Source organism: Lynx rufus, unplaced genomic scaffold, assembly GCF_022079265.1.
Source record: "Lynx rufus isolate CCGP_SWC_20201006 ecotype Redwood Valley unplaced genomic scaffold, mLynRuf1.p SCAF_7, whole genome shotgun sequence".
In the NCBI taxonomy this organism is placed as follows: Eukaryota; Metazoa; Chordata; class Mammalia; order Carnivora; family Felidae; genus Lynx; species Lynx rufus.
Window position 1 is genome coordinate 120,858,920 of NW_025814889.1, and position 12,981 is coordinate 120,871,900.

The 12,981-nt window shown below is 38.4% G+C and overlaps 1 protein-coding gene across 2 annotated transcripts in view; it reads left to right on the plus strand.

The window, feature by feature from the left end:
• SCYL2 (SCY1 like pseudokinase 2) overlaps positions 1-12,981 on the plus strand; it is a 68,836-nt gene that overhangs the window by 51,812 nt on the left and 4,043 nt on the right. For both annotated transcript variants that reach the window (XM_047065287.1, XM_047065286.1), the window contains exons 13-16: positions 655-773; positions 10,995-11,095; positions 12,675-12,741; positions 12,877-12,972. In XM_047065287.1, the coding sequence (XP_046921243.1) occupies positions 655-773; positions 10,995-11,095; positions 12,675-12,741; positions 12,877-12,972 (383 nt within the window). The remainder of the gene's footprint in view (positions 1-654; positions 774-10,994; positions 11,096-12,674; positions 12,742-12,876; positions 12,973-12,981) is intronic.

Sequence of the window (12,981 nt, forward strand, 5' to 3'; positions counted from 1 at the left end):
GTATATAAGTGAAATTTACATTAACATGAAAATAATAACATATGGTGTGTTCTAAAGCTATGGATTATATACAAAACACTTATAACACAAGCATTCAGAGAATGAGAAACAAATGTGCTCAGTTTACCAACTGAAGGCTTTGTGGAATAGTTGTAATACGCAGGCTCTGGAAGTTTGAGTAAATAGGTGAGACACTAGGAAAGGATTGTGTGGAGTTGAATTAAATTATTAAAGTTTTAAACATGTTAAATCTGGTTAAAGAAGTGAATAAAGGTGTAACCTATACTCACATACTTGTGAAATAGATGTCTCGAGTTTGGGTGAGAAGTCTCAAATACATATTTAGGTGTTTTCAGGAGAGAGGATCATTCTGTAACCTTACTGTTGCACTGTAGTAAGGCTTTTAATATTATGCTAATATTAAGTGTGCTCTTAAGCCAAGCAAGTACAGGTTAAATATGTCATGGTTTAAACTGATGATAAAGCTGAAATCATTCTTATCCATATTTAAGAGCATCCTCATTCTAGGCACTGATAAGAAAAAATTTGTAATTAAACTGATTATCAAGAGATTTCATATAGATACAATATTTTCCTAGTATCTATGAATTTGTGGTATTGGATTATAAAATTTGTCTCATTGTTTTCTATCAGGTATTTATAAATGTACCTTTACACATAAGAAGTTGGGAATCACCAAAGAGCAGCTTGCTGGAAAAGTATTGCCTCATTTGATTCCCCTGAGTATTGAAAACAATCTTAATCTCAATCAGGTAGGAGTATTTTGTGTTTTATTCAGTTTGTCCAGTTTATTGTTTTCTTGGAATTAAATAAATAAATATATTACATTTAAATGTTGCTAAAACAAGGAAAAATATGTCACAGAGTTCAATAAAGAAAGTTGTGGGTTCAAAGTAAGGAGTATGTGAGTTGGAAGGATGGATTATTGAAGGCCTCATTGGGAGATAGTAAATGACTAGAACATTGAAAGATATGTAGGATTTTGGGCTAATTCAAATTTGGGGCTGGAAAGTTGACATGAACAAATTAAAAATGAATGTGATGTGTCTGGGGTGTGTATTTCTTATTTATTGCTACATAACAAATCACCACAAACTAGATGGTTTTCATAGTTTCTGTGGGTCAGCCAAGCCAGGGCGTGGATTCTCTGTTCAGAGTTTCTCACAGTGCTGCAGTCAAAGGCTGGGGCCTCATCTGAAGGCTCAAATGGGGGAAGGACAGATCTGCTTCTAAGCTTACTTACATGGTTGTCAGGATTCAGTTCCTTTTAGGTTGTTTGACCAGGGGCCTCAGTTTCTAGCTGTGTCAGCTCTCCTTGCTTCATGGGTCTTCCAACATGGCAACTTGTTTCATCAAAGTGGGAGAGAGAGTCTGCTAGAAAGATGGAAGTTACAGCATCTTATATTGTAATCAAGAAAATGACGTCCTATTACCTTTGCAAGTCAGGACCAGCAAGGTCCTGCCCACACTCAAAAATAGGGAATTACGCAAAGGCCTGAGCAGCAGAATGAGGAGATAATTGGGAACCAATTTAGAGTCAATCAGCAGAGAATGAATAATCCAGTTTGACTGAGAGATACCTGTAAATCAGTAGGGGAGTAATAGAAGAGAGATAAATTGAGACTAGAACAAGTAGACTTTAAATGGCTGTCTGATTTAGGTGTTTGCTTTTTGTTGTTGTGTTTGTTTTTTATTTTAATTCTCGTATAGTTAACATACAGTGTGATATATTAGTTTCAGGTGTACTTAGGTATTTGTACTTCCAAGATGTGGTAAACATTTGAGCAAAAAGGTAATGTGTTCAAACATTATTATACAATTATCTCTCTGTATACCTCTATCACTGTAGTTGTCATAGGTATTGTCTGCCTTTCCCAGAAGGCTGGTTATTATATCTTTTTCTTTATTATATCCCCAGCACTTAATGCAGTGCCAGAAACAAAAATATTTATTAAATTGAGAGAAAATTTGAGTTACCGAGTAATGACAAGTCATTTTGTTTACCATAGAACTGGTGTTTAATGGAGTATGATGGAAAAATACTGGGATTAGTTGGTTACTGTTTAATAGGGAGTGTCAGAAATGGATAGGCAGACAAGATTGGGAATTAAGTACTGAAAGTGAGTTAGAGCAATGAAGGAAACAGAAGCTGGAGTTAAGCAGGAAAGCTTTTGGCTTATAGGGGAGAGTGCCTAGGGAAACGAATTTTGGAGTTAGGGAAATTTATAAAATTAATCAGATCTAAAATTCCCTATGAAGTGGTTGGGTAAGCCTCTGAAAGTTTGTGTCCCTAAATTTCAATTTTTGGCTTGATAGTTTCTTCATATCTTGGGTGGCAGGGTTGAGGTTATAACTGGCAAAAAGGGAAACAATGAATAATATTGAGGAAAAATAGGATGATGATAATGCCTAAGCAAATCCAGCTTTTGGTCATTTCTGTTCTTAGTTCTCATATATATGATCTAGCATGTTTTTAAATATTCCCAAATGCTTATATCAGGATTTATAATTTCATATGAAATGTGGTGTTTGTTTTCTTCAGCTTTATGGTTGATATTTTTAGGGACCTATTTTCATCAACAGAATACTTTGATTCATATCTTCTGGTATTTCGAGATAGTTAACATGGGTGTGGTCTGCTTTCCTATTCATTTCATGGACAGGGTTCCTGATTTAAGAGTGCCCTCAGGGCACCTGGGTGGCTCAGTCAGTTAAGCATCCAACTTCTGCTCAGGTCATGATCTCACAGCTCTTGAGTTCAAGCTCCACATCAAGATATCTGCTATCAGTGCAGTGCCTGCTTTGGTTCCTGTCTTCCTCTCTTTCTGTCCCTCCCCACCTTGTGCTTTCTCTCTGTATCAAAAATAAAAACATAAAAAAGAAAAAAAAGAAAAAAGAAAAAAAAAGAAAGAGTGCCCTCTTCTGTAAATTCTGACTTAAAATAATCTAAGTGTATTTTGCATTATGTGAGAAAGATAATGTGATTTAGGAAAGTACATTTTTTGCATTTGATTGTAAAATAGCAAATACCAAGCAACAGTCAAAACACATCACAACTTATGTTGAGTGGGGGTTCCAAAGACCACCTTCGGATTCATTGATTCACTAGGAGTCCTCACAGGCCTCAGCATATAGTTGTACTCGTGGCTATGGTTTTTATGGCAAAAGGGTATAAAGCAAAATCAGCAAAGGGAGAAGGCTTATAGGGCAATGTCTGGAGGAAACGAGATTCAAGCTTCCAGAGTCATCTCCTCAATGTACTTATTTTCCCTGGTAATGAGTTGTGACAGTACATGTGAAGTGTTGTAGCTCCATCTGCCTGTCATGTACTCAAATTCCAGACTCCCAGAAGAAAAGCAGATGCTTAGCATAAAACATAGTCTTTGTTTAGTTTAGTGAGCCACTGTCATCAATTAATGGTGGGAACCCTTGTAAAATCTGAGTTTCTGGATACCGGCCAATGGCCAACCTTGCAAGCAGGCCTTTTCAAAGATGGAAGTTCAGGCCTACTATGTTAATTCTTCTGCACCAACTATATACAACAGTATGGATGAATCTCACAAACATATGTTGAGCCAGTGAAGCCAGACACAGAAGAAGATCTACCTAATGATTCTATATAAAGTACAAAAAGCAGTCAAAACTACACTGCCAGAGGTCAGACTAGTGTTTACTCAGAGGGTAAGGTGGTGGAAGTACCGAGAAGGGGGCACAAGGAAGCCTGTGGGGTGCTGCTAATGTTCTTTTTCTGCATTCAGTTTGTGAATTTTTTGATATGAGCACCTATATGTATACTTTTCTGCTACTATGTTTTACTTCATTGCAAAGTAAAAAGAAAAATAATCAGCAGAGAGTCTGTCAAAGTAAACCGCTAAGAAAATAATGCCTTTTGTTAACTCTCATGGTAAGGCAAAGGATGAACAGATGGTTGAGCACGGTGAGAAGCAGGATCATGTAGAAACTAGTACAAGCTCTGGAGACAGACTTTTATGAATTCCAATCCTGCCATATGTTATTTAGTATCTCATACTAAGTTGCTTTGTCTCTCACTAAGCCAGAAGTTCCTCATTTATAAGATAGAGATATTAATAAACCTATTTTGAGGAGCACCCAGCACAAAAATAGAAGATTTGGGAGGGGAAGAACACAGTTTCTGGATTCTTCCTGTAATGTATGGTATTATTCAAATAAATTGTTCATGATGATTGGAGGCACTCTAAGAATCATCATTTAACCAAAGCCTGAACCATATTATGGCATGGTATTAGATATACTTTAGGAACTTTAATTATTTGAAAGTTAAACTAAATACATTTAATATTTCTTTGTAGAAAGCAGATTTATTTTAGCCAAACATGTCATTTTTGTAACAATCTGAATAAACTAATTTTTTTTATTATGTATTTTTTTTTCAGTATATAAAGTTTATTGTCAAATTGGTTTCCATACAACACCCAGTGCTCATCCCAAAAGGTGCCCTTTTCAATACCCATCACCCACCCTCTCGTCCCTCCCACCCCCCATCAACCCTCAGTTTGTTCTCAATTTTTTTTTTTTTTTTTATTTAAAAAAAAAATTTTTTTTTTCAACGTTTATTTATTTTTGGGACAGAGAGAGACAGAGCATGAACGGGGGAGGGGCAGAGAGAGAGGGAGACACAGAATCGGAAACAGGCTCCAGGCTCTGAGCCATCAGCCCAGAGCCTGACGCGGGGCTCGAACTCACGGACCGCGAGATCGTGACCTGGCTGAAGTCGGACGCTTAACCGACTGCGCCACCCAGGCGCCCCTGTTCTCAGTTTTTAAGAGTCTCTTATGCTTTGGCTCTCTTCCACTCTAACCTCTTTTTTTTTTTTTTTACCTTCCCCTCCCCCATGGGTTCCTGTTAAGTTTCTCAGGATCCACATAAGAGTGAAACCATATGGTATCTGTCTTTCTCTGTATGGCTTATTTCACTTAGCATAACACTCTCCAGTTCCATCCATGTTGCTACAAAGGGCCATATTTCATTCTTTCTCATTGCCACATAGTACTCCATTGTGTATATAAACCACAATTTCTTTATCCATTCATCAGTTGATGGACATTTAGGCTCTTTCCATCATTTGGCTATTGTTGAGAGTGCTGCTATAGACATTGGGGTACAAGTGCCCCTATGCATCAGTACTCCTGTATCCCTTGGATAAATTCCTAGCAGTGCTATTGCTGGGTCATAGGGTAGGTCTATTTTTAATTTTTTGAGGAACCTCCACACTGCTTTCCAGAGCGGCTGCACCAATTTGCATTCCCACCAACAGTGCAAGAGGGTTCCCGTTTCTCCACATCCTCTCCAGCATCTATAGTCTCCTGATTTGTTCATTTTGGCCACTCTGACTGGCGTGAGGTGATGTCTGATGTGGTTTTGATTTGTATTTCCCTGATGAGGAGCGACGTTAAGCATCTTTTCATGTGCCTGTTGGCCATCCGGATGTCTTATTTAGAGAAGTGTCTATTCATGTTTTCTGCCCATTTCTTCACTGGATTATTTGTTTTTTGGGTGTGGAGTTTGGTGAGTTCTTTATAGATTTTGGATACTAGCCCTTTGTCCGATATGTCATTGCAAATATCTTTTCCCATTCCGTTGGTTGCCTTTTAGTTTTGTTGGTTGTTTCCTTTGCTGTGCAGAAGCTTTTTATCTTCATAAGGTCCCAGTAGTTCATTTTGGCTTTTAATTCCCTTGCCTTTGGGGATGTGTCGAGTAAGAGATTGCTACGGCTGAGGTCAGAGAGGTCTTTTCCTGCTTCCTCCTCTAGGGTTTGGATGGTTTCCTGTCTCACATTCAGGTCCTTTATCCATTTTGAGCTTATTTTTGTGAATGGTGTGAGAAAGTGGTCTAGTTTCAACCTTCTGCATGTTGCTGTCCAGTTCTCCCAGCACCATTTGTTAAAGAGACTGTCTTTTTTCCATTGGATGTTCTTTCCTGCTTTGTCAAAGATTAGTTGGCCATACGTTTGCGGGTCTAGTTCTGGGGTTTCTATTCTATTCCATTGGTCTATGTGTCTGTTTTTGTGCCAATACCATGCTGTCTTGATGATTACAGCTTTGTAGTAGAGGCTAAAGTCTGGGATTGTGATGCCTCCTACTTTGGTCTTCTTCTTCAGAATTACTTTGCTTATTTGGGGCCTTTTGTGGTTCCATATGAATTTTAGGATTGCTTGTTCTAGTTTCGAGAAGAATGCTGGTGCAATTTTGATTGGGATTGCATTGAATGTGTAGATAGCTTTGGGTAGTATTGACATTTTAACAATATTTATTCTTCCAATCCATGAGCATGGAATGTTTTTCCATTTCTTTGTATCTTCTTCAATTTCCTTCATAAGCTTTCTATAGTTTTCAGCATACAGATCTTTTACATCTTTGGTTAGATTTATTCCTAGGTATTTTATGCTTCTTGGTGCAATTGTGAATGGGATCAGTTTCTTTATTTGTCTTTCTGTTGCTTCATTATTAGTGTATAAGAATGCAATTGATTTCTGTACATTGATTTTGTATCCTGCAACTTTGCTAAATTCATGTATCGGTTCTAGCAGATTTCTGGTGGAGTCTGTCGGATTTTCCATGCATAATATCATGTCATCTGCAAAAAGTGAAAGCTTGACTTCATCTTTGCCAATGTTGATGCCTTTGATTTCCTTTTGTTGTCTGATTGCTGATGCTAGAACTTCCAACACTATGTTAAACAACAGCGGTGAGAGTGGACATCCCTGTTGTGTTCCTGATCTCAGGGAAAAAGCTCTCAGTTTTTCCCCATTGAGGATGATGTTAGCTGTGGGCTTTTCATAAATGGCTTTTATGATGTTTAAGTATGTTCCTTCTATCCCGACTTTCTCAAGGGTTTTTATTAAGAAAGTTGCTGAATTTTGTCAAAGGCCTTTTCTGCATCGATTGACAGGATCATATGGTTCTTATCTTTTCTTTTATTAATGTGATGTATCATATTGATTGATTTGCGAATGTTGAACCAGCCCTGTATCCCAGGAATGAATCCCACTTGATCATGGTGAATAATTCTTTATATGCTGTTGAATTCGATTTGCTAGTATCTTATTGAGAATTTTTGCATCCATATTCCTCAGGGATATTGGCCTGTAGTTCTATTTTTTTACTGGGTCTCTGTCTGGTTTGGAATCAAAGTAATACTGGCTTCATAGAATGAGTCTGGAAGTTTTCCTTCGCTTTCTATTTTTTGGAATAGCTTGAGAAGGATAGGTATTATCTCCGCTTTAAACATCTGGTAGAACTCCCTGGGAAGCCATCTGGTCCTGGACTCTTATTTGTTGGGAGATTTTTGATGACTGATTCAATTTCTTCGCTGGTTATGGGTCTGTTCAAGCTTTCTATTTCCTCCTTCCACGTTTTGGAAGTGTGTGGGTGTTTAGGAATTTGTCCATTTCTTCCAGGTTGTCCAGTTTGTTGGCATATAATTTTTCATAGTATTCCCTGATAATTGCTTTTATCTCTGAGGGATTGGTTGTAATAATTCCATTTTCATTCATGATTTTATCTATTTGGGTCATCTCCTTTTTCCTTTTGAGAAGCCTGGCTAGAGGTGTATCAATTTTGTTTATTTTTTCAAAAAACCAACTCTTGTTTTCGTTGATCTGCTCTGCAGTTTTTTTAGATTCTATATTGTTTATTTCTGCTCTGATCTTTATTATTTATCTTCTTCTGCTGGGTTTAGGCTGTCTTTGCTGTTCTGCTTCTATTTCCTTTAGGTGTGCTGTTAGATTTTGTATTTGGGATTTTTCTTGTTTCTTGAGATAGGCCTGGATTGCAATGTATTTTCCTCTCAGGACTGCCTTCGCTGCATCCCAAAGCATTTGGATTGTTGTATTTTCATTTTCGTTTGTTTCCATATATTTTTAAATTTCTTCTCTTAATTGCCTGGTTGACCCATTCATTCTTTAGTAGGGTGTTCTTTAACCTCCATGCTTTTGGAGGTTTTCCAGACTTTTTCCTGTGGTGGATTTCAAGCTTCATAGCATTGTGGTCTGAAAGTATGCATGGTATGATTTCAATTCTTGTATACTTATGAAGGGCTGTTTTGTGACCCAGTATGTGATCTATCTTGGAGAATGTTCCATGTGCACTCGAGAAGAAAGTATATTCTATTGCTTTGGGATGCAGAGTTCTAAATATATCTGTCAAGTCCATCTGATCCAATGTAGCATTCAGGGCCCTTGTTTCTTTATTGACCGTGTGTCTAGATGATCTATCCATTTCTGTAAGTGGAGTGTTAAAGTCCCCTGCAATTACCCACATTCTTATCAATAAGGTTGCTTATGTTTGTGAGTAATTGTTTTATATATTTGGGGGCTCCTGTATTCGGCACATAGACATTTATAATTGTTAGCTCTTCCTGATGGATAGACCCTGTGATTATTATAGAATGCCCTTCTTCATCTCTTGTTACAGCCTTTAATTTAAAGTCTAGTTTGTCTGATATAAGTATGGCTATTCCAGCTTTCTTTTGACTTCAGTGGCATGATAAATAGTTCTCCATCCCCTCACTCTCAATCTGAAGGTGTCCTCAGGTCTAAAATGAGTCTCTTGAAGACAGCAAATAGATGGGTCTTGTTTTTTTATCCATTCTGATACCCTGTGTCTTTTGGTTAGCGCATTTAGTCCATTTACATTCAGTGTTATTGTAGAAAGATATGGGTTTAGAGTCATTGTGATGTCCGTAGGTTTCATGCTTGTAGCGATGTCTCTGGTACTTTGTCTCACAGGATCCCCCTTAAGATCTCTTGTAGGGCTGGGTTAGTGGTGATGAATTCCTTCAGTGTTTGTTTGGGAAGACCTTTGTCTCTCCTTCTATTCTAAATGACAGACTTGCTGGAGAAAGGATTCTCGGCTGCATATTTTTTCTGTTCATCACATTGAAGATCTCCTGCCATTCCTTTTTGGCCTGCCAAGTTTCAGTAGAGAGATCCGTCACGAGTCTTATAGGTCTCCCTTTATATGTTAGAGCATGTTTATCTCTAGCTGTTTTCAGAATTTTCTCTTTATCCTTGTATTTTGCCAGTTTCACTGTGATATGTCGTGCAGAAGATCGATTCAAGTTATGTCTGAAGGGAGTTCTCTGTGCCTCTTGGATTTCAATGCCTTTTTCCTTCCCCAGATCCGGGAAGTTCTCAGCTATTATTTCTTCAAGTACACCTTCAGCACCTTTCCCTCTCTCTTCCTCCTCTGGGATACCAATTATGCGTATATTATTTCTTTTTAGTGTATCACTTAGTTCTCTAATTTTCCCCTCATACTCCTGGATTTTTTTACCTCTCTTTTTCTCAGCTTCCTCTTTTTCCATAATTTTATCTTCTAGTTCACATATTCTCTCCTCTGCCTCTTCAATCCGAGCCGTAGTTGTCTCCATTTTATTTTGCAGTTCATTGCAGCATTTTTTAGCTCCTCCTGGCTGTTCCTTAGTCCCTTCATCTCTGTAGGAAGAGATTCTCTGCTGTCCTTTATACTGTTTTCAAGCCCAGCGAGTAATTTTATGACTATTATTCTAAATTCACTTTCTGTTGTATTGTTTAAATCATTTTTGATCAGTTCATTAGCTGTTGTTATTTCCTGGATGTTTTTCTGAGGGGAATTCTTCCATTTCGTCATTTTGGATAGTCCCTGGAGTGGTGTGGGACTGCGGGCACTTCCCTTGTGCTGCCTTGAATAACTTGCGTTGGTGGGCAGGGCCGCAGTCAGACCTGATGTCTGCCCCCAGCCCATCGCTGGGGCCACAGTCAGACTGGTGTGTGCCTTCTCTTCCCCTCTCCTAGGGGCGGGATTCACTGTGGGGTGGCGTGGCCCGTCTGGGCTACTTGCACACTGCCAGGCTTGTGGTGCTGGGGATCTGGCGTATTAGCTGGGGTGGATCGGCAAGGTGCACAGGGGTGGGAGGGGCAGGCTCAGCTCACTTTTCCTTCGGAGATCCACTTCGGGAGGGGCCCTGCGGCACTGGGAGGGAGTCAGACCCGCCGGAGGGATGGATCCTCAGAAGCACAGCTTTGGGTGTTTGCGCAGTGCCAGCAAGTTCCCTGGCAGCAACTGGTTCCCTTTGGGATTTTGGCTGGGGGATGGGCGAGGGAGATGGTGCTGGCGAGCGCCTTTGTTCCCCGCCAAGCTGAGCTCTGTCTTCCGGGGCTCAACAACTCTCCCTCCCGTTGTCCTCCAGCCCTCCCATTCTCTGAGCAGAGCTGTTAGCTTATAACCTTCCAGATGTCAAGTCCCGCTTGCTGTCGGAACACACTCTGTCCGGCCCCTCCGCTTTTGCAAGCCAGACTTGGGGCTCTGCTTGGCTGGCGGGCCGCCCCTCCATCCTGGCTCCCTCCCGCCAGTCCGTGTAGGGCGCACCGCCTCGCCACCCTTCCTACCCTCTTGCGTGGGCCTCTCATCTGCGCTTGGCTTTGGAGACTCCGTTCTGCTAGTCTTCTGGCGGTTTTCTGGGTTATTTAGGCAGGTGTAGGTGGAATAAGTGATCAGCAGGACGCGCGGTGAGCCCAGCCGCCATCTTCCCAGGATCTTCCAATAAACTAATTTTTTAATGCACTATTAAGTGGGTTGTTTCCAGATATGCACAAATTCAGATGGTCACTTTTGGATTATTCTAGGAAAGTCAATATGTAATAACTGGTGGGGGTAAATTTATAAGACCCTTGAATAATAGCTGTTAGATAACTCAGGCTAGAAAACCCATTGAGATAGGTTTTCTGGAAGTTAGAAAGCCTCATCAACCTTACCACCATCATACAGAGATATTGTAAAAGCTTGCTGTGATTGCTGAGTTTAAATATACTATTTTTGTGACATCCGTACTCTGAGTGGGTCGTATACTGGTAAAAATGAGAGTATTATGATTAATTTGTTAAATTCTCTTATTACATTACATTTGCTGCTAACTTGAAACATTGTAACTGTATCACTTTCTTATTACACCAGTTCAATTCTTTCATTTCCGTCATAAAAGAGATGCTTAACAGATTGGAGTCTGAACATAAGACTAAACTGGAACAACTTCAAATAATGCAAGAACAGCAGAAGTAAGTAGGTTGCATATGAATTGTACATGGCCCAACAGTGACACTAAAGTGACCTCTTGATTGATTTTCTGGAATAAGGACCCAAAAAATTGATGGATTCCTGTTTTTTTAAATGAAGTTTATTATTTTGATTCCAGTATAGTTAACATACAGTGTTATATTAGTTTCAGGTGTACAGTATAGTCATTCAAAAATTCTATACATTATTACTCAGTGCTCATTATTAATCCCCTTCACCTATTCTACACATCCCCCCATTCATCTCCCCTCAGGTAACCATCAGTTTGTTCTGCATAGTAAAAAATTGATGGATTTCAATTTGATCACATGTAAAACATTTAAAAATTTTCCAACATGTTAAGTTGAACTGAGTTAAAATAGAATATTGTGGAAAATCCAGTGTCATTTCTGAGTGCAAAAGTGTAATATGCTAATTGTAAGATTTTCTATATGTAAAGAAAATTCTATTGCTGAGAAAGTCTCTTGTCAGCATTAGCTACTAGTGTTGTAAATTCAGAGTGCTAATGACGAAGAGCACCGCTTACAAATATTTTTCAAATCTATGAAACCCTAGTATTTTGATCTCACCCTTTTTCTTTTCTCTGATTCCAGAAACATTTATAGAACATTCATTTCATATTTAATACCACAGCATTCACTTCCGTTTCTTTAAGGGAGGATTTTCCAAATTATTTGCAAAATACTAGTTTTCAAAGAAAGAAGGGAAAGATAAAATTACACACTGGAGAATGCCGGTTTATTAAAATAAAATCACTATATTTGTTTCCCAGAAAAAAACACGTGATTTTAAGATGGCTGTTAAATCCTGAGCCAAAAGACATCAGATACTCACTAAAATTTATACCAATTATGAGCAAGGTCCCCACGTATAAAATTTTTTAGGTTCTGCCCCAGAGTGAGATGAAGGCTTATGGAAGCAAATACACCAGGTGTAGGATGACTTGAAATAGCCCTTTGTACGCTCTAAATATTCTATTCTCTAAATATTCAATGACGTAGATATTTATGTCATTTCATGGGTTGACTGTATTAACACAGGAACCCTGAAAAATAATTTTTAAAAATTTATAAGAGAAAATTTTAATATCTAGTATTTGTACTTGAGGTGTAAACGAACTCTTCTTTTTTCTTTTTCTTATCTAAATCTTGCCTGGTTTTCAAGGCATGGATCTGGCCCATCACAGTGATTGTAGCGCTTATTATTAGAATCAGGTTCTGAATTTAATCACATCAAGTGGTATATATCATACCTTGTCTCTCAGTGATCTATAAGCTCTCTCACAGTAAGAATCATGCTTGCCTGATTTTATGAGACTGAGTAAATTCTCCAGTAAATTTTGAATATTGAATTAAAAAAAAAAAGACTTGTTATGCAAATGTTACTGTTTTTGAGCAAGCAGACATTAATTGTAGCAAATAATGAAAAAGAGTATGACTGTCCTGAAAGAAGTTTGTTTAGGTTACAATAACCCCCATGTGGAAGAACCATTTTTTGTATGAGTATTTTAAAAATAAGCATTTCTTTTCATTGCTTTGTCATAATTCAATTTTCCTGCAGATCTTTGGATATAGGAAATCAAATGAATGCTTCTGAGGAGACGAAAGTTACAAATGTTGGATCTCAGGTAAGACATTTAGATTATTTTAATTTTTGTAAAAAGAGTTTGACAGTGTGCTTCATTTGAGAGGCTTTTGCCCTTTAAGTAGTAATATCACAATTTTTTGATGTCATTCAGGTGGTTTGACATTTTTCTTTTCAGCATATTGACAAAGTCTTTAACAACATTGGAGCAGACTTTCTTACTGGCGGTGAATCAGAAAATAAAGAGGATGGGTTACAGAATAAACATAAAAGAGTAAGTTTC